We start from the raw sequence: 24201 nt of genomic DNA on the forward strand, positions 1-24201 counted from the left end.
CCTTGCAGCATTCAGAGCTCTGCCTTGCCCAGCCAAGCGCTTCCTTGTACATTATTTCAATATTGGCATATTAAAGAGCAAAACCGAGAAGGAATTCACAGCAATGGCTACGAATGGCAGTATTACCTGTTCCTTTTGTTTCTACACATTGAAACAGGCTCACTTTCAAGAGCATGGATCGCATTTTGCATGGTTATTGCTTTCTATACCAAAAAACTTGGCTTGCAATCTCAGGACCACTGAAAGTTGTGGTTGTAGTATGAGGTGGGTGGCTGTGTTGGTCTGTAGCAGAACAGCAGTAGCACCTTAAAGACCAACAAGAAAATCGTGTTGGTCTTTAAGGCGCTGCTGAACTCGACTCCCAGTGGTTGTAGGCTCAGTTCCCTCTGAAAGGATGTGAAGAGCTGATTAACACTTGGGAATACAGGAACTAAGCAAGCACTGAAATTTTATGGCAAGGCTCAGGAAGAGGTTTTGCAGGTGTTTTTAAAAACTCTGGAGAAACACTTGCTTTTAAAAACAAAGTTAAGCTTGTACAAGCAGTAGAACCAGATAGGAGAATACAGATTTAATTTATAAATATGCAGCTCAGCAAACCAACCTTGTCCTCCAATACAACCTTTGTGCCCCCATATTCTGGTAGTAAAACCTTCTCACCAACTTTTACACTAACTGGTTGAAGGTCTCCATTCTGTAAGGAGAAAGCAAAAGATTAACATAAATCCTTATTAGGTAAAGGTAGTCCCCCTGTGCAAGCACCGAGTCATTGCTGACCCATGGGGGACGTCGCATCATGACGTTTTCTTAGCAGACTGGGTACTCATTTTACCGACCTTGGAAGGATGGAAGGCTGAGTCAACTTTGAGTTAGCTATGTGAACCCGGCTTCCGCCAGGATCGAACTCAGGTTGTGAGCAGAGCTTGGGCTGCGGTACTACAGCTTACCACTCTGCTCTACAGGGCTCCTGCCAAATCCCTATTACAATTCTGTTAAGAAGCATTTGGCAGGCAAAATAGAGTGGTCACCCAAAATAGGACAGATAACTAGATTAAGCAAAACGGCTGCATACAGCCCATCAACAAAACCTGATTTGTGGGGTCTAAGATAACCTTCGTACGTCGTTGGGCTTGTGTGCTTCCTTCCCCTTTCCATTTTGTCCACAGCATGCTTTCCTGTCTGAAGCAAGCTGCAGTTTGTAGCGAGGCCCAAATGGGACAAAACAATAACCTATGATTTATTTGTAAGTACTGAGGTAAATCTGGATCCATTTCTTTATGTTTGATTATTAACAATGACTGATACTGCACCTAAAACTAAATCTGAGTCCATAACTTAAGCAATTTGTGTATGCCACCCTTAAAAACCAAGAAAGCAAACATATTGATAAGTGATCTGTTTGGTGTAGTGGTTAAGAGTGGCAGGAGAGCCAGGTTTGATTCCTAAGCCAGCTGGGTGACCTTGGACCAGTCACAGCTCTCTCAGAGCTCTCTCAACCCCACCCACCTCATGGGTGATTGTTGTGGGGATAGTAACAACACACTTTGTAAACCACTCTGAGTGGGCATTAAGTTGTCCTGAAGGGCAGTATATAAATCAAATGTTTTTTTGTTAAAAATAACTGTTGCCATGTATTCAGACAGGAATGGAAGGCACAGAGTAAAGAACTTCGTGATTCCTTTTCACATGCTGCTCAGGTTTTCACGGCCACTTACTCTAGAGGTTGCAAACCTGCTGTGTTTTTTTGCAACACTGACCTTACAAGCAATTGCGCAAATAATGATTACCCGCTGTTAAGAGCACACTTGCTTATTACTATAAGCAATTAACTTCCAAAACGTGCTGCAATACCCATTAAACTTGTTTGCTACAGTCACAAAAAGACAGCTAGAAGCTACTATAAAAGAGCCCTATCCACATGCTCTCATGATTGCTATCTGAGTGTTATGTCAGCACCATTGTGTTAGGAGGATGTGTCTATAGAAATGTCATTCCTGAAAAGACTCCTCCTAATCTCTAGTGGAGACTAAAAGGAAAAGTACCACGAAGATGCAAAACAGGAGTCTTTCTGTGGCAAAAAGTTGTTCTAGGATGACACTCCATGAACTCTAAGCCCTCGCCTGTTCGGATGCAGTCTGTGACGGCTCATGTTGGAATGCAACAGAGGCCACAATCCTCTCACTGATTTGTGCTGCAAGAGATTTGCACAGCTCCCCTCTGGAACCAAGTTTCTCCCAGTTCACAAATTCCTGGGAAAGGAGGAAAGCCTAGCAAGAAGACCAATCCAGGCTCAGAAACGTATAACAGACACAGACCGTCACTTGGAAGTTTTATTTGGAGGGCTGCTGTAGCCGGGGTCACTGTCTCACCGACACGGATATCTGGGGCTGGCGGAGATGAAAGAGGATCATTTCTGTTGGGAAGTTATAACATATTTATAACCAGGGCTTTTTTTTCAGCTGGAACGCGGTGGAACGGAGTTCCGGAACCTCTTGAAAATGGTCACATGGCTAGTGGCACCGCCCCCTGATCTCCAGACAGAGGGGAGTTTAGATTGCCCTCCGTGGAGGGCAATCTAAACTCCCCTCTGTCCGGAGATCAGGGGGAGGGGCCACCAGCCATGTGACCATTTTCTCCGAGGGCAACCCACTGAGTTCCACCACCTCTTTCCCAGAAAAAAGGCCCTGTTTATAACACTGAACAAAAACGTATTTAGAAACAGATCCCACTTACCTTTCCTTTAGAGCCTGACCCCACTGCCACCACAGTGGCCTGCAGCACTTTCCCTTGCGACTTCTCCGGCAGCATGATGCCTCCCTTGGTGACTGTCTCAGCTGCGCATCTTTCAACGAGGACCCGGTCGAAGAGGGGAAGGAATTTCCTGAATGCCTGTCCTGCCTGTTAAAACAAATTAAGTCTTCATATTCCAGAGTGGCCTCCCAGTCACTATGATGCACTCTAAACCATTAATCAAAGTACTGATTCTACCATGCAAGTACAACTGACCATGGCTCAATGGCAGAGCATCTGCTCGGCATGCACAAGGTATCAGGATCAATCCCTGGCACCTCTTTTAAGGATCAGGATTTAGCAGTGAAATCCTAAGCAGAGTTGCTCCAGTCTAAGCCTACTGATTTCAATGGTATTAGACTGGAGTAACTCTGCTTAGGATTTCACTATAGGCCTGGGGTGGCCAAGCTGCGGCTCGGGAGCCACATGTGGCTCTTCTAGACATATTGGGTGGCTCCCAGAGGTCTCTGAGTATCGCCGTGGCCATACATTTTATTTTAGTTTATTTCCCTCCCTTCTTTCTTTCCATGTCTTTCATATTTTCAATAAAAATGTTGGGGTTGCTAGGTCTGACTCAGAAAATACCTGGGGACTTTGGGAGTGAAGCCTAGCAAGGGTGTGACATCACTTTTGTGATGTCACTTCCAAGTCCAAAGTCAGGTGATGGCTCTTCCCAAGTTCCACCCCTTCCGATGATGTCACTTCCAGCATACTGCAGCAAAACCCCACCCCTTCTTGTGATGTCACTTTCAGGATACTGCCCCAAACCCGCCTCTTCATTTGAAGTCACTTCAATGCATCATGTCTTGTGGCTCTCAAATATCTGACATTTATTCTATGTGGCTCTTACATTAAACAAGTTTGGCCACCCCTGCTATAGGCAATGTGAAAGACCTCCCCCTAAGACCCTAGAGAGCTACTATCAGTCTGAATAGATAATACTGACATTTTAAAAATAATTTAAATTTTTCATTATAGAATACAAGTAACAAAACTAGATTTATCATTCAATGAACTAGTTACAGAAGTAGAATCAATTATTATAGGTACATATTGTTTGATACAGTGTACTCTCAAAGATTAAGTAGAAAAGTGTAGTAATCTTTAGGTTGCATTTTGTTTTTTATAAAATCATCTTGTGTCAAGAATTCCAATACTGGAAATCATTGTTCTACAAAGTTTGATTTATAGTTAGGTACAGCCGATTGTTTTATTAAATCTGAGAGTTTCGCCATAACAAATTGGTCCCAGACACGCATTAACCAATTAGATACTGTAGGGCCTTTCTTTTCTTTCCAGAATGCTGCTATTGTTGACTTTCCCGCTGCCAGCAGATTAGCAATAAGAATTTTCCTAACATTGGGGTATTCTGCCAATCAATTTAAAGAATGATTTCAAGTTGTAGCGGAACCTGGTAAGTAGTCATAGCTTTGATCTTTTCAGTCACTTCAGACCAAAATTGTCTAATGTGGGCACATTCCCACCAGCAGTGAAGAAAAGTAATACTGACTTCAATGGACCAAGGGGCTGGCTCAGTATAAGGCAGCTTCATATGTTCCTCGGCACAGTGTGAAATTTAAAAAATGCTGAGATTTACGTAGATCCCACCCTGTACAAGCTGCTGCACATGTCAGTGTACCAGAGCTGATGCTTATTTATTCATTTGGCACATTTTCAGGACCTCGGGGAGGTATTACTTGGTTCCCTCTGCTCCTCCATGTCATCCTCACAGTAACTTTGTGAGGTAGGTCTGGCTGAGAAGAAGCAACTGGCCAAAGGTCACCAAGGAAATTTCACAGCAAGCACTGATTTGAAGCCAGTTATTTGTACTCGTAGTCCAACACCACACTGGCTCTCAGTATGGCGCACTAAAATATTGTACGTATTTTGGACTGCAAGAGATCCAAAATGCATGCTTCATAATAAAGATCATTAAAAAATAGCTACTTGAGCCCTCAGTTCTGCAAACCAAGAAATACTAAGGATAGGACCATTCCAGGGAATTCTGCATGACGAACTGGTAAGATTCCACAGACCTTGTTCAAAGGAGTAGTATTTTAATAATAATAATAACTTTGATTTATGTACCACCCTTCAGGACAACTTAATGCCCACTCAGAACGGTTTACAAAGCTTTCTGCAAAGCTACCGTTTCCTTTGGCAGTTAAAACACCTACTTGAACCTATTTAAGAGACTGCTGGTCAAGCGGTGTTAAGTAATATTTGTTATGGGAAGACTCTAAATGTGAAATAGGGAGCCATTTCAGCTATACATTTCAAACAAAAAGAGCAAACATAATACAAATGACTCCAGAGACCTGTCAGATACTTCAGCAGTTGATAAAAACAATTTAAAAAAAGAAAATTGTGTAAAACACAAACACACACTCAAGTTAAAAAGTAAAGCACTTCAAGGACTCATTAACCTTAAGGAATTTTAAGTTAGCATTCAACTATTTAGCATGTTGAACTTTAGACGTTATTAACAAGGTTTAAGCACAGTATAGTATTCATTAACTTTAGCGCTAAAACATTACTAGACTGAATCAGGAGGCAGGGAAACCACACGCCACTTGCTCCAGGGCTTTTCTAGCTGTTTCTACGGGACGTGCAGCATGGACTCCTACAGAAACAGCTAGAAAGAAGGTGGTCAGGGAGGGCTTGAAGCCATTAGAGGTCGCTGTGGCAGAAGCAAAGGGAAAATCAGAAGTATTCCCTGAAAAAAAAAAATCTGACTGTGAGGAATACAGAAGAGAATCCTTGCCCCCACAATGATTTTTTGATCCTCCAGGGTTTTTCACAAGGGCAAAGGCAACACACCTCCCTTAAAACTCTATAGCAAAAAGTATATGGAACTGAATCTCTCCGCTACTTCCATTCATGGGCCAAACTACACGATAGATCAACCATGGGATTGCCACAAGGACTTGCAGAAGTTTCACAGGGAACCAATTCAGAGGGGCTGCAGCCTGGGGGAGCTCACAGCTGTTGTATGGCTGCAAGTTCCTGTGGCAATCGGCTGCTGGATGTAATGCAGTTTCGACCCCAGTTCTATCCTACAGTCAGAAGAGGAAGATGGTAGGTGAAGGATTTGGCAGGGCTTTTAGAAGAGGAATCTCTCGTCTCCACATGAAGATGAGGCAAATCCTAGTTCTACTGAAGCCCAACAATATTTCAGCACCAGAAAATTAACGGTTTCATATTCTCTTCCCTATACACACAGCTGCTATACAGGTTTTAAAATGCCATGGCCTGGGAGTTAATTCCGTGAAAGAGGTAGGGAATTCCAGTGGATTTCTCAGAGCCCCTCATTAAACTACATATTCCAGACAAGTCAAAATAGATGAGACTACTTTAAAGCTAGTTTAAAGCTAAAATCCTATGCACTCTTACTAATATTACAGCAGCAGCCCAAATCACAACATAGTTAAGGCCCCAGAGTTCTTCACTTCCCATGATTTTAGGCTTATGAAGAAATAATTTTTAATTTTAACCAGGGCTCATTTCGAGGGGGAATGTGTAGGAACCCAGTTCCGGCAGTTCCCCAAAGAGGTCACATGTCAGGTGGCCCTGCCCACGTGACTCTTGGCCATTTTGGGCCCATTTCGTCCTAGATTGGGGCCGAAACGGCCCGGATTGGGCCTCTGACGGGTGGTGGATCACTCTCCTGTTCAGCAGCAGTCCAATCCTTACCATTTTGGGCCCCTTAGGTGATGTCAGGGGCATGGCATAAGCAAATGTTATGCTAATGATACATTTCCAGTGATGACAAGGGGCATGGCATATGATAATGAGTTATGCTAATGAGTTCCTCCAGCTCTTTTTCTACGAAATGACCCCTGGTTTAAACCAATTCTAATTAAGGACAGCTTCTTTCCCTCCATCACTACTTTTTCAGTTGCTTGAAATTTTATCCTTACAACTTTAAAGCAAAAAGCTAAACAATGCACCTTCAGAGATGTACATACTTTGAAAAAAATATATAAGTCTGAAAATCTCAATCTTTCCCCCATTAAAGGAGGAGAAACATTATAAAGGAGAGGTGAGCCCAGCAATCTATCTCAACCCCAAACATGAACAGGTTCAAGGACATGGCTCCATTAGATGTCTGAAAAAGAGCGGGAAACGGAGAATGTGCACAGTATTATTTCTTCACCATCTAAAGGAATCCATTAGGAAGATTTCCTAGTAAGGCCCTGTTCACTCTGTTCCTTACATGTGGTTTGGAACCATCTAGTTCCTTTTCCCCACAGCATGCAACGATGACATCAGCAGCCCTCCCCATCGCTTGGTTGCTCTAAGACCTGCTATTGAGAGGTAGATAGTCACTAAAGAAGGAAGTCCCACTTCACCAACATAGGTAAAATACTATTTCTCTCTGAAAGTGCCCAAACCCTTCTCAATCCATCTAAGCAATCGCTGCTACTGCATTTTGTGGCAACAACTTACATACATTCATTGTGCATACTCTTATAGAAACAGTTCTCTTATCTTTCTGGAATCTGCAGCCTACTAACTTCTTTGGGCCGATTCAGGATCTCTGACATTAGGAGTCAGGGAAAAATTATTCACTTCTTTTGTATCCCAGCTTTCTCCTCAATGGGGACTCAAAGTGGCTTACAATATTCTCCTCTTCTCCCTTTTATCTTTAGAACAACCTTGTGAGGTGGGTTAGGCTGAGAGCATGACTGGCCCAAGAAAACCCAGAAAGCTTCCACAGCAGAGTGGGAATTTGAACCTGGTTCCACCAGGTCCTAGTCCAACACTCTATCTTTAAAAATGTACCTTCAGCTACCGACCATGTTGCAATCTCCATCGTATCCCTCTTTAGACATCCTCTGCACCCCTCAGCTGAAAAGCCCCAAATCCTTTAGCAAAGGGCACAAAGTCCTAACTCCTTCTTTCCCTAATGCTCGAACTCAGACCATAGAATTTTTAACAGTGGGCAATCTGCTGCACCCGGCACAGCCCACCATGCGCCTCCACCCTACCCTGCTAGAACAGCCCCCTTCTGGGGGTGAGGACCAGGCACTCCACCCATCATACAATAATGCAAAAAAAAGAAGCGAGGTGCAGATTCCTATTCCGCGGCCGCTTTCTGAAACGCGGAAGGAGGAAAGCAGCGCAGAGGAGCTGCTCCCCACCCGCACTTACCATGGCGCCTGCTACAGAGGGGCTGTCTCTGCCGCGCACGCGCACTCGCGTCTCCCCGCGAGCGCCCGACAGAACTCACATGTGGAGGAAAGGGTCACACACTGCGCGTGCGCGCGCCCTTCACGGTCTTAGAGCTAGGAGTGCTTCCGGAGTCACGTGTTGAAGGCCCGAAAGGGAACGAACGTAGAAGAGCCGTTCCTCTTTAAAACTTAGGCTTCCTTCTCTTAAAATAAAATAAAATAAACCTCCTAAGTGGCCTCGCGGCCGTGTGCGTTTCTTCGCCTATCCTCTTCATGTGCCTTGAAAGGGGCGTGAGAGGTGAAGGGGGCGGGGCGCCCGGAAATGACGCCCGGCCCTGGGCGACCTCTTTTTCTCCGAGCCCGGGCATTCTGGAAAATTCTGGAACCGAGGGGCCCGGAAACCTGCATGCTTCACACACGCCTCGGAGAGAAGCCCCGCCCCTCCCTCCCCCCCTCAGCGCCAGGCGCGGCGGAGGGGCGGGGCTGGCGCGGTTATGCGGCCAGGCTGGTTCCGGGGCCGGCGAGCCGCGAGGGAAGGGGCCGGGGGCGGGGCGCGCAGGAGGCCAGCGAGAGCCGAGCGCCCTCCCCCAGTCCGCGCGCGCGAGAGCTGAGGAGCCGCCTCGTTGGTCCCGCTCCGGCCGAGCCGCCTCAGGTGAGCAGAAGGGGACGGCGCTGAGGAGAAAGCCCCGACGCCGAGCCGAGGGCGGCCTGGGCCGCAGGGCGGGAAAGGCCCGGGCAGGGGAATCGGCCTCTCTGCGGGCGCCCTTTCCTCACATGCGGGCCCGCCACGGTCGGCTAAGGCACGCGGCTATCCCAGGCGTCTCAGGGACGCGTGCGCGGGGCTTAAAATTACCGTCCTATTGTAGATTCTATTAAACCTGAGAAATTCTCCGTGGATGGCACGGTTCGGGGGGGGGGGCGAGCCTTATAGATTCGCAGGTATCGGATGTCACATCTGCACGTGTGTGGATGTGTCTACGCATGTATGTAATATGTAGTGGGGGGGGGGTCGCGTATTACGGCTCTCTATAACCCGCCTCGAATCTCATTGAGAAAGGCGGACTATAAATGACACAAAGCGTAGACACACGTGCACGTAACATATCATATATATACACACGTGCCATACATACGCACGGATACATACACAGACGTATATAAATATGTATGATAACCTAGTTACCTGAAGCTGCTTACTACGTAATTAAGAACTACCAACATTTCATGGCTTATGTATGAATTCTATGTAACGTACGTAACGGTCCTTTTTTGAGAGAAGCGTCCCAAGCGCTGCGGGAAGCGGTTTCTGCCCGGCCCGCGGGCGCCCTCGCCGGGGAACCTTTGCAGGCCGTAAAAGGCGGCGCCGTCCATGAGCTTCCCACGCCTGGCCGGCTGCGGGGGGCTTCCGGGGCCGCCAGAGGTTCCACATCCCTCGAGATCCGCTTTCGCAATTCAGCCGGGGCGTTGCTCCACCCGGCGGCGCGGGCTCCCATGCAGATTGAGGACGTGCTCCATCGAGCCTGCGGAGCTGCGAAGGCGTCGCCAAAACCGTGTGGAGACTGCAGCTTAACGGGACGGATCTTGCCGAATGCCTCTTGCCTTGAGCAGCCCTGCATGTGCTCTTACCCGCGCCCTTCACTTCTGCGCTGAAGCCGTGGATTGGAGGGGCTTTTCTATCTTCCCCCTATTCCTGCACGCAGGGTGAGAAGACGGGGGGGGGGGCTCTCTGGATCGCTGCCACGAAGTTAGTCCTTGTGGCAGTGCTGCCGGCTGGGCTGCAGGGGGCGATGCTGCTCTTTCTGACCTTGTGTGCTGACCTGCTGGTGCGTGAAGCACGTGTCGAGGGCCCAAGGATAGGCAGCGGCTTATTCATTAGTCGCCCTTTCCCTCCTGGATGCTTAATGTGTAGCTGCCGCAGCCTTGTCTTCTTTCTTTTGCAAGGCTGAGCAACTTGTGCGTGTATTCCGACAGTATTTGAATATTAGCAGTGTGGCTTGCACTGAGAAACGGGGGTAGTAAGATGTCAGGAGGAATGAATCAAAAGATAGGCAGAACATTAAAAAATGCAAAAAGCTATTTATATCAGCTTTCTGAAGTATATATGGAATTCAGCATTAGCGCCTGTTTTGTTAATGTGTCCCTGCTTTATCTGCCTTTCAAGCAGAAAGGGAGGGAGGAGGGGTGGACTGGGCCTCATGTCCAACTGCCCCGCCAACACGATTGCTGGTGTGTGATGAATAGGTGGCCCCCTCACCCACTTTGATCAAATCTTATTTTAAACTGCCTTCTTTTTTGTAACATCCCGTTATGAATATAAATGCATTGACATAAATAATATAATGATAAATGCAATATTAATATAAATGCATCAATTTAATGAATGTACACTTTATGCCGCTGTTGAATTAAGCTCTCCTGAAAGGTTAAACTGGAATAGATTCTGTTCATTTCTAAGGTGCCATCTGAAATGTGTTTTATTTTGCAGCAAGTTCTTGTTGCAGACATTCATTTATCCACATTTTCTATGTTGGGGAGGGCATACTTCAGGACATTGGATTTGGCCCAGAGGTGTCTAGTTTATCCCCTCATGCTGTGAATAGTGCAGTTTGTGGTCTTTTCAATTCTTTGCTATTAAAAAAATGAGTGAGTTCAATTGTTTTTTGCAAGTTAATACGAGGTCATATGGCATTAAGCACAAAGCTCATGGTATAAATTTTTCTGCTTTGCAGTGTAGTTGTTAGTTCTCACTTACCTTTTTTCTCATTTTTATAGAAATGCTGCGTTTACCAACAGTGCTACGTCAGATCAGGCCAGTATCAAGTGCTCTGGCCCCACACCTTACAAGAGCCTATGCAAAAGATGTGAAATTTGGGGCAGATGCTAGAGCTCTTATGCTGCAGGGGGTGGATCTCCTAGCTGATGCTGTTGCTGTCACCATGGGACCAAAGGTAGTGGAATTATTTGTATTACGATAAGCCTTATCTGTAATAGTTGGTATTCAAAAGAATTATAACAAGATCTAGATACCTTGTACACACTTGAGGCATGATTCATCTGAAACAGAGCCCTTTTAAGCCCATTGATTTCACTGGAGAGGAGATAATGGATGTAAAGAGCACTTGGACCGAGTTATGCCATTGCTGTCATAATTAAGCTAGACTGTGCTCATTGAACATACAAAGCATGCTCACTGAACGTACAAATCAGATTTTGCTTTGCTGCTTTTGTCTGCTAAGGGAAGGAACACACATTGCGAGGAGCAGAATTCTTGTTGGCCAGCAAGAAGGAACTAAAAATTGTGCATCTTGTTCCTTTGGTATTCCAAGATGTCACCATCTCCTCTTGTATTGTCTGTTCCAGCAGTTTCAGGAAACTATTTCTTAACATTCTCATGATAGACATTAATTTGATAGATTCTAGCTACGCTTTCCTTCCATACTCAGGGGCCACTCCCAGTTATGTGCAGCGTAATTAAATATAAAAAGTGAAAGATATTGAAAAGATTGAAAATGGTGTCGTTTTACAGAAAGTACGTGGTACATAAGTTATATGCCTTTTGTGTTACTTGACAGGGGAGAACAGTTATTATTGAACAGAGTTGGGGAAGCCCCAAGGTAACAAAGGATGGTGTGACAGTAGCCAAGTCAATTGACTTGAAGGACAAATACAAAAACATCGGAGCCAAGCTAGTTCAAGATGTTGCCAATAATACCAACGAAGAGGCAGGAGATGGTACTACAACTGCAACGGTACTGGCACGCTCAATTGCTAAGGAGGGTTTTGAAAAGATCAGCAAAGGAGCAAATCCTGTGGAAATCAGGAGAGGTAACAATATGAATAATTTGTTATTTATCGTCTGCCTTTCTCATTGAGATTCAAGGCAGATTACACAGTGTAAGTTAATACAATGAATGGATGGGACATTCAATAAACAACCTATTTCTGAATACAGAGATGAAACATTACACAAATAATTTGACATGACATATTAAACAATGTGGAAACGACCCAGTAAGAGCATATCTACATCAACAGACAGTACTCGGTAGTATAGTCTACTGCCTGTTTACCAAAGGGGCTTTTGGGGACTTTTTTTTTTCAGCACAGGCATATTAGCAGAGTGAAAAGGCCCTCCTTAATAATTCAGTTTTGCAAAGTTTGCAGAAAGCCAAGAGAGTGGGAGCTCTCCTGACATCTTCAGGCAGACCGTGCCACAAGGTGGGCCACTACAGAGAATGTGTGTGTGTGGAGAATGCAGCTGCTGATTTTGTCCATATATAGGGCAGTATCTGCAGGAGGCCATGCCGGTTTGTTGAGTATCGGGGAAGAGGTGGTCCTGCAGAGGACATGCAGCATATTGTAAGCGATGGCCAAAACCTTGAATTGAGCCTGGTAGCTGATGGGTAGCCAGTGGAGTGACTGCAAAATGAAAGTAATATGCACGCTCTGCCTAGCTCCTGGTAACAGTTGAGCTGTGGCATTCTGCACTCATGTCCTAGTTGACTTTGAGGAGAGACTTATATAAAGCACATTACAGCAGTCTAGTCTTGATATTACTATGGTTTGGATCCAGGTGACCAAATCGGCCGTATCAAAGTAGGGCACCTTCTTCCGGGCTACTTTGAATTGGGAGAAGGCCTTTTTTGCTGCTGCATTAACTTGCTTTTCTAGCAGCAGCAATGTTTCCAGTATAACCTCTACCCTTTTAACTGAATCAGCAAGGTCAGCTGAACCCCACTGAAAGTGAGAAGCACATCGTCCTTCAGTAGATCCACCTTTTCACCCAGCATCACTTCTGTCATGGCTGAGTTCAGTTTCAGTTTGTTCACTTGCAGTCATTTGACCACAGCTCTGAAGCAGCAACTCAAGATCTCATGCATCAGCACTGGATTTGGATAATGAGATATAGGGCTCGGTGTCATCTGCATATTGATGACATCCAGTTCCCTAACAATGATTTCTCCTAAGGGCGTTATGTAGAGGCTGAATAACATGGGGGATAAGATTGTGCCTTGCAAAACCCCACAAGATAATTTTCTCACTGAAGATAGTCAGCAGCAGCAACCCTTTGAGTCTGTTCCATGAGGAATGATTTAAACCAATCCAAGACACATTCCTTGATGCCTACATCCTCAACAGAATGACGTGGTCTGCTGTATCAAAGTCTGCAGATAGAGCTAGAAGACAAGAGAGAAGTGTGGCCTTTGTCTAGATTCAGTTGGAGGTCATCAAGTAAACCACTAGAGCATTCTCTGCTGCATAGCCTGGCCTAAAACCAGACTGAAAAGAGTCCAGAGACAAAAATTATCTAAAAAGACCTTTAGTTGGTCAGCAACTGCTCTCTCAATCAGAGACTGGGTGATAATTGGCCACATTGTTTTTGTCTAGGCATGTTTTTTTAAGAATTTGGTGGATACATAGGCACTCAAAGAGGATCACCTCTTTGAGTGCATATGAGGCAGATGCCCTGATTTAGTGACTGATTTATGATAGACTTCAAGCGATCATTTAAGTGGTCGTTACAAGATTTTATCAGCCAAGATGGACAAGGTTCTCATGCATGAGTAGTGGCCTTCACAGATGCTAGGATCTTGTCAGTATCCGGGTCAAATAGGTTCAGAAGTAGACCAGATGGTATATTAAGCATTTCTTTTGCCTCACCTATATTACACCTGACACCCAGATTAGAGTATATTCGTGGTATTTTATCAGCAAAAGTTTGTGAGGGTGTCCCAGGTAATTGTTCTTGAGCCAGTACAGGTTCGGATTTAGTAGTGGGAAGATGTTGAAATACTTTAAACAATAGGGATGGTCATGAACCAGCTGACGCAATTGTTGTAGAGTGATAATGTACTTTGCCAGTGTTACCACTGCTTCATAGGTCTTCCAGTGGGCTGTGTAGCATGCTGTATGAGATTCAGCATAAGTTTTCTACCAGCATTTTTCTAGACATCTTTCAACCCTCTTGAGATCACCCAGCTCCCTGGTAAACCCAGAGGCTAGCTTGTTTTGCAAAGGTGGAAGCAGTCGAAGAGGAGCAGTCTTGTCAGTAACTTGAGCTGATAGAAATGGGAGTGGGCTTTATCAGAGACGGCCACTATCTGACAAGGAGGCCCAATACCTACCTTAATGCTGTAGGGCCCCCCATTTCTTGCCTCCTCTTTGCTAATACTATGCAGTGCTAGATTGGCGAGGTGCAAAACTGCATGTCTCACCAAGTTGTTGCAGGAAGGGGCAATTGACCTGGCTTGTGTAACAGAGACATGGTTGGAAGAAGAAAACAACGTGGTGTAGCTTTCCCGACTACTTGGTTATACAGTCCTCTGCCAACCCCATTTAGGTGGCCAGGAAGGTGGTGGTGCTATTGTATTCTGTGAGTTTCAGCTTCTGCAAATTCCAGGAGCAAACCATAGCTGGTGCTGGCTATGTGCTCCTTACGCTGGAAGCTAAAGAGAGCGATTAGGTGTTCTGCTTGTTTACTGACTGCCCAGCTCCTGAGGAAGTTGGCAGAGAGTGCTTTCAGATGAGGTGCTGGAGACCACAAGACTGACTGTTCTTGGTGACCGGCGTCCATATTGAATGCTCCGTGTCGGGGCTGGCCCAGAATTTCATAGTTTTCTTGGTAGCCCTGGGCCTCTCTCAAAGTCGGGACAGCCCCAACACATGAAAGAGCCCACACTTTGGACTTAAGTTTTTGCGCTGAGCCTTTAAGGGTCAGGGGGAGTCTTCTCTCAGGATTGGAGATTCGGCTTAAACTGTGATTTGACTTACTGTCTACTGAAAGCAAGCATGAATATTGCCCTGACACCCTGCAAAACCATTAAATGGTTTGCCTCCAGAGACTCATGGATTCTTCTGGATTTCAAAATGCTCTGAGGGATTTTAGGATTCCAAACACATGCCCCGTTGCGGTGGCAGTGGACGCTTGGAATGTGAAGCTCCTTGCAGCTATTGACAAGATCACTCAATACTGGCTTGTGTTTGGCTGTTTCAGATTTCCATATAAAGAACTTCAGATCTGTTTGCAGTTTTAAAGTTTAAATGGTTCAGCAAACATTCTTACACTGGTTGGAACTGGTCTGCTTGATTGTCAAGCATTGATTTTCTTACTGTTTAGCATATGCTCTGAGGTGAGCAAGTCCTCAGTTGCATATTGCATCTTGCCCTCACTGTCATGTGTAGCTTCTGCATTTGTGGCACTTTCTCCTGCCTTCTACGCTTTCAGGACAGAGCTGTGAGCCTAGTCACTGCAGCGTTGTTCAGGTGTTTCCTTACCTGGCAAAAAGCAGCTGTGCAACAGTGGACGCAGCGTTGCCCTGTTTGGTTTTAACACAGGGAACAACACGCTGTGCTGTTTTCCCAGCCAAGAAGGAACAGTGCAGTGCCATCTGTCAGTAGTGCCCAGCAAGGAGTAAACGGCAGTTCTGCAGCATCTCTTAGATTCTACCCCGGGTCTTTAAAGCCAAGAGAAAGCACAAGAGGCCGGCAGCTGCTGTAGTATTGTGCTTAATTCCCCCCCCCCCCCCAGCCAGGTAAACTTGGGGTTTGCAAGTCAGTCATTTGAGCCTTCAGACATTGGCAATCAAATGCTACACAAAGCTTTCATATGAACTTATCTGATAATTACAATTACCTTCAGAGGCCATACTTTGAGTTCCCTTACAAGTTGAGGCTAGAGGGGTGGCAAAGCACCAAGATTATGGTATTCCCTCCACAGGGAGTTTCATCTGTCCCTTCTATCATTGTAACTTTTTACTCTTTTGCTCTTTACTCTTAGGAGTTCACCTAATTGGGCAAAAGGTAGAATGCAAATGTTTTAAATAAACAAAATTAAAGACTGCTGCTGTAATGATGAAAAGTGTTCATGGCTTTCAGAGCTGCTTTAACCAATTCATGCTTGATTTGCTGTGACCTATTAGATGAGTATTCCGTGTGTTTTCTCAGGGGTGATGCTAGCTGTAGATGCCGTCATTGCTGAACTGAAGAAATTGTCCAAACCAGTCACAACACCAGAAGAAATTGCTCAGGTAACTCCAGCTGCTTTTCGCACAAACAATTGCTTTCTGTGTCTTGTCCTGCGCATGTGAAGAGAGAGAGCTCAGAATGTGCCCTTTTATTTTGCAGTGTATTTCTTTAAGGATACAGCACAGATCTGAAGAGTGGGACCCTTTGCTTCGTTGTTGCCAGCGCTGTTTTGCTTGTGGTTATGTTTCAGGCATTTCCACCTTTGAAAGAAAGCAGATTTTTGTTACCAGCTTAAGCTGCATAGGGAAACTGACTGAATTGTTCATTTCTGCAGGTTGCAACAATATCTGCAAATGGAGATAAGGAAATAGGAAACATAATTTCTGATGCTATGAAAAAAGTTGGACGAAAAGGTGTCATCACAGTGAAGGTAAATATTGAGGGTGTCTGCATGCATTTCTTTTCATATACATGGACTAGCAATTTTTTAAACAGTGCTAGTTATTGGTATGATTTAAAAAAAAAACACACTGTGCCATAAATACTACGTGGTTTTTATATTTCCCTTTTTATAGTGGAACACTTAACAGTACTGAATTATCTTCCTAAAACATGGATTGGGCACTGTTGACTTAATCATTTGCATAAATAGGATAACTAGGTTGCTAATGATAGGGAAGGCACATGAGATAATAAGATCGCAGTGGGGAAAGTATGTCTGGAGAGAGGATTTAGTTCAAAGCTCAAGAAACAATATACTGGCTCTTTTCTTAACAGAGAAGGTGCACAGGGCAAGGCTAATAGCCGATCAGTATAGGTAGCTTCTTTTCAACAGGTTTTATTGATCTTTTACTCAAAACAGGATGGGAAAACACTGAATGATGAACTGGAAATTATTGAAGGTATGAAGTTTGATAGAGGATACATCTCTCCTTACTTCATCAATACAGCCAAAGGTAAGTTGAACAAAGTATCTTTGGGCATCTAGATTTGACTGACACTCAATTTACTTTAAGTTGATAGCTCTTAACTTAAACTGCTTAAGAGCAATATATGAATCTCAAAATACTTATTGATGTGCTTGTTTGTTGCAAGTTCCAAAAGTACTTGCATGCCAGAGAACTTTTAAAGTCTTCTGTATTTAGCATGTGTGGCAGAAAATGTGGCTGTATTTTGGTGCTGAGGAATTTGAATAGAATTTGTGCTTTGTGCATGAGTCTAGTTTTTGAGAGAATAATTTGGAAAACAGTTCAGTAAACATTCTTTCCCTTTATAGGACAGAAGTGTGAATTCCAAGATGCTTATATTTTGCTCAGTGAAAAGAAGATATCCAGTGTTCAGTCCATTGTACCAGCTCTCGAGATTGCCAATAATCACCGTAAGCCTTTAGTTATTATTGCTGAAGATGTTGATGGGGAAGCCCTCAGTACCCTCGTGTTAAACAGGTAGGCTTGAAACAAGTTTTTCTCTACACATAGCCTTTCTCACTGTGCAAAGAAGCTGTACATTCTGTGTTCGTCCTAACCAGGTATCCTCACTGAGTTCAGTGGGAGTTGTTTCTAGGGAAGCATGCTTAGTAGTGTGCAGACCTAGACCTTTGATTCTTGAACTTTTAAATTTGCTGTGGGCAGACCTGAAAAAATAGAGGGGGGAGGCAGTATTTGAGTGCCAGTCATGAAAATGGAATCAGTGTTCAAGATCTACTCTTAACTGTTGTTGAGTGGTAGAACTTGGATTTAAATGCCCAGTATAGGTGGGAATGAATGCTGCAGTCCTCTTCACGTGGAACTAGCAGTGTAAACCTGAAACCAGTTTAAGATATAGATTATTTCTACTACATAGGCAGTCCCAGGGACAAATCTCACTCAAAACTGAAATGACTGTGCTAGACCAGAGCCGTCTATAGCTGTGTATTCTGATTAGTGATATGTTCGATTTTTTCCCCCTCAGACTGAAGGTTGGTCTACAAGTTGTTGCAGTAAAAGCACCAGGTTTTGGTGACAATAGGAAAAATCAGCTCAAAGATATGGCAGTTGCTACTGGTGGTGCAGTAAGTAAATATCAGACTTTCTTGTCTTGTTGGGAAGTTCCATGATTCGGCACTGCCCACGAGCGTGCCGTTAGGCTCATGTTCATTGCTCCCTCTTCATGCTTGCTGATGTGTCTGAACTGTGGTAAGCTGTGGCTTGATGTAGAATTGGGAAGGGGAAGAGCTGATTTCTTAGTAAGAGTGTATAAAATTGCAACCTTGGTGACACTTAACTTCTGGGGGGGGGGGACAGAAATTGTAGGCTCTCCCAGCAGTGATTGATCGGTTGTGATTTTGCAGATTGTGGAATGTAGTATTTTTTTTTCTGCTCCAGGTGTTTGGCGAGGAAGGCTTGAGCCTAAATCTAGAAGACATTCAACCTCATGACTTCGGTAAAGTTGGAGAAGTCATTGTGACAAAAGATGATTGCTTGCTCCTTAAAGGGAAAGGGGATAAAGGCTCAGTCGAAAAACGCATTCAGGAGATAGTTGAACAGCTGGAAGTTACAACAAGTGAATATGAGAAGGAGAAGCTGAATGAACGTCTGGCTAAACTCTCAGATGGAGTAGCTGTACTAAAGGTACAGCTCTTTTTGTATATAATCTTCATGTCATGTCATACAGGTCACTGATATAGAGCTTGTCTCCCCCCCCCCCCCCCCCCATTTGATCAAGGAAGATAGAGTTTGCCTGATTCTGTGCAGCTCTTGAATCAGGGCAGTCGGTTCTTGTTTGGCAATCTGTCCTTGTTTGCCAGTGCAGGTCTAAAAGATGCTGTTGTGGGTATCTTAATTAACGTTCTTTTGGCTACAGCTGAAAACGATGAATTGTAGGGAGCGAGTGCTCCTAAAACTCCAAATGGCGACATGCTCAGAAGTCAGAGATCAATAATAATTCCATACTCTTTAGAAGCACAGTACAATGAGAGAATTGAGAACAGCTGATCAGAAGACTTATGAACTATTACTAAATATTAAATATAGGAAGTGTCAGGGTCCTTTGAAGGAGTGCGCCACTCCTGTTCTCATTTATTGATTGTATCGTGGTGTTTCAAGTGGCAGATAGTGTAGAAGAGAAGGTCCTTTATTCAAGTTCAAGTTAACCTTTATTGGCATATATCAACAATTCAGGTTATCCACTTACAAAAAGAAAAACAAAAATTAAAAGGATACTACATTACAAATACATAAATACAATTGTAACTTATTTCTGTGATAGCCTTTGACGCAACTTCAAAGCAGAATGGAGAAACTTAGCCACCTCCGTGACATCAGAAAAGGAATTGTTCAGCAGTCTATAGACCTTGGCCGAGTCAGAGCGATCCATCATACTAGCTAAAACAGATTTTAAATGTTTGACATATACCAGCGTACAAATGACAATGCAGAAGAACGTGTAATTGACTTGACACATTTTTGTTCACATAAACCGCATCTAGCTGAATAGGCTATCCTGTTAAATCTGCCATATAGAATGGCCAAAGGCGTAGCATTACACCTGGCCAGAGAGAACGCTCTTATGAAGTTGTGGCACCTGCAGGGAAGATAAACACGGAGCCAGCCTCCCTACAGTGAGGGGAATTTCAAAGCTCAGAGGAGAGCAGGTTTTAGTAGCCAGGCTATATAACTTCTGGCGCTCAGTATCTAGCATCCTGTTCCTAATTTGTTGAAATGCGGCATTTGATGTTAACGTACACAGTGAGTCCACAGATATACCCATGCCTTTATTGGTACAGTATTGTAGGCTGTGATCCTGGGCAGAGGTCTTAAGAATTGCTCAGCTAGTTCTACATTCCCCGAGAGACTGGACTGGTGCTCCTCCCCCCTTCCAAATGCTTAGCATCTTTGAAATGAGACATTTTCAGAAGGTTTTTTTTAAAAAAAGTCTACTGGGCATGTCTAAGTCTGTAGGCCTTGCTAAAATAGCTGTTTGGATCTCTGTTCTATATAAGTTTTTGATTGATATAAAAGGATAGGTACACTGAAGGGTAGATACACCAAAGCTTCAGGTTTGTACTGAAGACTAAATTACAAAACTCTGACGAGCGCATAAGACAGTATAGTAGCAAAAAATGTTTTAATGTTGACCTCAGATGGGATTTCTGCTTTTTTTGGCTTGAATATAGAGGCACTCAGTTCCTCAACAACTGCAGAAAACTCTGAATTACATATTGACATTAAATAAGTTGGCTATTCCCTGGCTTCAGGCTTCTAGGTTTGTTTTGCTGCATTACAGAAATTCAGTGTCTGAAAATCATGAAGTGTTACTGGATGCAAAGCATTGTATTAGTCTTGATTGTATAAATTAACATGGTCATGGAATATAACTGGAATGCATGAGAAGCTTTGCAACAGAATGTTCAGTCATGGGGTGGAGGCACTTAACTGACCTTGGAGGAACATTCTGTGCTGGATGTTGAGACCTTCTGTTGGGCGCCACCAGCAATTGTGAGCTCCTTGCTCCGGTTGCCCTGTGCTGTACAGAAAAGGGAAAGATTGGTGTATTTATTCCCTCAGTCCTAGAATCTTGGATTATGAAAAGCTTCAAGAGCATTTTCAGTGGTATTAAGCTGGTAATCAGTGTTTGGCTGTAGCAGTCTGAGAACAAAGGCTGTATGGGCTGCCATGGGGCGTTGTTGCAGTGACACTGCATTCCACTTCACACTAGGCATTCAGGGTCTTGAGAACCTTGATTAGTGGGCTGTAGTGAAGTCTGAGAAGCTACAGAGGATGGGTACCTTTTCAGGACATCCAGTTTTTTTGGGGGGGGGGGGGAGATGAAGCTTCTGTGGCAACCAAGATAAATAATGCATCATTAGCCCACTGCTCTGGAGCTAGGCACTTTTTAGTTCATGCAGAGGCGCTAAAGGATTGCACTGCATAGTTGGGAAACCAGGATTTAGGATCCTGGTTGAAAACAAAAGCAATGTAACCATGTAGAACTTGGGCTCCCTTAATAGTACATTACTAAACAGTTGTGATATAGTTGAGCAGCTGACCCAATGCTCAGTTGATTAGCATGCATCGGTGAGTGGAATGAGATGGGCACTTGTCTGTGCTGCCATGAGGGGAGGGGGGGCTTGCATTTGGTCTTCAAGTCACAGGTCTTAAAGTAATGCAGTTTTCTGCTTTCCCAAAGATTCAAAAAGTAACCTTATAAACTAACTTTTAAAACCTCTCTTAGGTTGGGGGAACGAGTGATGTTGAGGTGAATGAAAAGAAGGACAGAGTCACAGATGCCCTTAATGCCACACGTGCTGCTGTAGAGGAAGGCATAGTGCTTGGGGGCGGCTGTGCATTGCTTCGTTGCATACCAGCACTCGATAACTTGACTCCAGTCAATGACGATCAGAAGACTGGTAAGTAAAACTGAGTTGTGATGTTAGTTCAGGTATCCTTTGGAGTGTACTCTTCATCTGTAAGACATGCTAAATGATGACTACCTTGTGTGTCTCTTTTCTGTTTTTCAAAAGATTAGAGTTGCTGTTCTGTGGCTTGGATCTAGAGAGTCCATTGCACAGGCAGAAGGCACCTCCAGCTGAGAGGTGGGAGTGGAAATTATTGCCTAAGGAGACGAGAGCCATTTTGTATGAGCAAACGGTCTCTCTGGATTTGCACTGCATTGTATCTCTAGCCAAGGAGGTTCTGCATATGCAAGACTAGCACCTTCCACTGAGTCTAAAAGCTCCCAGCGGGAGACTGCTCCCCCCCCCCCCATGAATGGATCTTCCCAGTGTCTCAGATAGGAGTTGTGCAGGGCTGCAGCACAAAATGCAAGGGGATCAAACTAATCTAAAGGGTGATTTACCGATGGGAGCCAACACCCATTTTCCCAAGCTGTTAGTCTTGGAAAGGAATAGGGAGAAAGTAGTATTATTTGTCCCTTTTTCCCCTTCCAGTGTCAACAGATGGATCAGGCCAAAATGGTTTTGGTAGTGAAAACTCAGTCATGAGTTTTGAAGCTCATGACTGGTCTAAATCCAAATGGGGAGAAATGTGGCGATTTATGCTGTAAAAACACTGGGGAAATCCCTTCACAACACAAGAATTGCATCTGTTTGGTTCTTGGCATGGATTTAATTTTGAACATTTTTTACATTAAAATGGGTTTCTACCAGCATCCAGCTAACTACGTGTGCGTTGTTTGAAATGAAAGGTGCTCTGTTTTTTTAGGCATTGACATTATCAAGAGAACACTAAAAATCCCAGCGATGACTATTGCTAAGAATGCAGGTGTTGAAGGATCACTGATCGTTGAGAGAATCATGCAGAGCCCAACTGATATTGGCTACGATGCTATGCTGGGCGACTTTGTAAATATGATAGAGAAAGGGATCATTGACCCAACAAAGGTAATGCTTGTATTCTTTGACAATCCACTGTTACACCTACATGGCTGAACCTAGCACAGAATTGCATTGAGTGTCCTTTACTTTCTTCTCAGGTTGTAAGAACAGCTTTGTTGGATGCAGCAGGTGTTGCTTCCCTTCTGTCTACTGCTGAAGCTGTAGTAACGGAAATTCCTAAAGAAGAGAAAGAACCGGCTGCCATGGGAGGCATGGGGGGCGGCATGGGAGGAGGCATGTTCTAATATCGGGACACGTGGATAGGCACATCATGAACTAAAACAAATTGGGACTTGAGAGTTCAAACCTCAGGTCTGTGTGAGGGACAGGGCGGGTAGTGACTACAGAAAGGGGGTATTCAAAGAATCATTGTAACATCAGTTACTGGATTTCAGTTGGCCCATGTATAATCGTTTACGGTCATTGTCCATGCTTACAGATAATTTATTTTGTACTTTGAATAAAAACACATTTGTACATTCCTGATATTGGGTGCAAGATCCGTGTACCAGTGTGCTCTAAACGTAAATCAGTAGAGGCACTTAAGTTCTGTTTAAATCAGAATTTATTGGTGCTTACTATTACTGGAAGCCATTGTGTGCAGAAGTAAATTGAAAAAAAGTGTACAAAGTAGACAAATATACAATTATGTGACAACTTTATGTAATAAAAGATTGCTCAAAGATATGAAATGTTATTAACTTATTCACAAAACAGGGATTAGTCCTGTTTACTGGATTGCTGAGATAATAGTTTATAAAATGTTCATTTGCCGCTTTGAAGTTTGACTTTGCTGAGGAATCTTGTATGCTCTGTTAACTTGCTCATGTAGTAGCAGTCGCAAGTAGCGAGGGAGTCATCTTACAGCACTAGATCAGAGCAGGCATCCACGAGACCAGCTTTTCTAGTGAGCGATTGCCTGACATGAGCGCTTCGAGGGGAAGTGTTTATTGTTCCCAACCCCTCATTGGTGGTGGAAAGCACTGTCAAGTTTGTAGCTGACTTTACCCTGTAGGGTTTTTCAGGGCAAGAGACTAACGGGGTTGCCATTGCCTGCCTCTGTGTAGCGACCATGGGTTTCCTGATTATCTCCCATCCAAGTATACTAACTAGGGCCAACCCTGCTTAACTTCCAAGATCTGACAAGATTGGGCTTTCCAGATCAAGACAGCCCCTCATTGCTTCATTCTTTAATCAGTTTAACATTTTAATCACAAGGCTACTTAACTTCAGTTTCTGTCTGTACCTGCCTCATCAGTATCTAGTACCATTTAACATTAGACTACCACAGCCAATCTTGTTACAAGACTCATATTGAGTCCAGAGTTGCATGATCGCAAACTAATTAATGTCAGAAAGTGTGGTAAGGTTAGCCCTGCCTCTTCATCTGTTGTAATTGTGGGAAATGCTGTTCTTCCAAAAATAGCATTTGTTGAAAACTGGAAGGAGAAGACACCTGATGAGTTCCTTATAAGAACAGAACTGCCTGAGGGCTCAGCCCTAACTAGGAATGGAGTGAGGGCTTTACACTTGTGGGAAAAGAATCGCCCCCCCCCCCCCCCCGCCAAGGACTTGCATGCTGTTGCCGTCACCTACCTTCCAGACCACTAGCCCGAGAAAGTACAGGTTGGTCACTGGGATCACTTGACTAGAACCAACGTGGCACGATACAGTCATAGTTTGGCATAAAACTGAAGAGGTTCTGTTGTGGCACCATGTTTGCATTAAGAGAAGGCAAGGCGGAGCTGACTTGTGGTAGAAATCTCCAAGGAAGCTTCTTGCTGTCAAGTTTCCGCAAAGTCTATGCAGCCTGTACACATGCTTTGATAAGGGGCTGTCAGGTCTGTGATGTGCACTGGCGCAAGGAAAGACAGCCCATAGAAAAAGCAGTAATCAAAATGC

General features: G+C 44.2%; 2 protein-coding genes across 2 annotated transcripts in view; one reads left to right on the plus strand and one right to left on the minus strand.

The window, feature by feature from the left end:
* Positions 1-8202, minus strand: part of LOC129325295 (MOB-like protein phocein) — a 39848-nt gene extending 31646 nt beyond the window's left edge. Inside the window, exons 1-2 of the mRNA XM_054972957.1 lie at positions 7942-8202; positions 2731-2895 (exon numbers count right to left, since the gene is read on the minus strand). Of these exons, the coding sequence (XP_054828932.1) occupies positions 2731-2895; positions 7942-7944 (168 nt within the window). The 5' untranslated portion in view covers positions 7945-8202. The remainder of the gene's footprint in view (positions 1-2730; positions 2896-7941) is intronic.
* A 304-nt stretch (positions 8203-8506) lies between these two features.
* On the plus strand, positions 8507-22785 carry HSPD1 (heat shock protein family D (Hsp60) member 1). The gene is made up of 12 exons (XM_054970373.1): positions 8507-8613; positions 10734-10909; positions 11534-11786; positions 15906-15988; positions 16261-16356; positions 16789-16882; positions 17203-17371; positions 17877-17976; positions 18290-18535; positions 21138-21312; positions 22127-22305; positions 22398-22785. Exons 2-12 carry the CDS (start codon positions 10736-10738, stop codon positions 22542-22544), a joined length of 1716 nt encoding a protein of 571 aa, XP_054826348.1. The 5' UTR covers positions 8507-8613; positions 10734-10735; the 3' UTR covers positions 22545-22785.
* Positions 22786-24201: the final 1416 nt, after the last annotated feature.

This window comes from Eublepharis macularius, chromosome 2 (genome assembly GCF_028583425.1).
Source record: "Eublepharis macularius isolate TG4126 chromosome 2, MPM_Emac_v1.0, whole genome shotgun sequence".
Classification (NCBI taxonomy): Eukaryota; Metazoa; Chordata; class Lepidosauria; order Squamata; family Eublepharidae; genus Eublepharis; species Eublepharis macularius.

Coding starts and splice junctions, on each gene's coding strand:
- HSPD1 (XM_054970373.1), top strand. CDS start 10,736: ATGCTGCGTTTACCAACAGTGCTACGTCAGATCAGGCCAGTATCAAGT. Junction 15,989..16,260: donor CACCAGAAGAAATTGCTCAG/GTAACTCCAGCT, acceptor TCATTTCTGCAG/GTTGCAACAATATCTGCAAA. Junction 21,313..22,126: donor CAATGACGATCAGAAGACTG/GTAAGTAAAACT, acceptor CTGTTTTTTTAG/GCATTGACATTATCAAGAGA.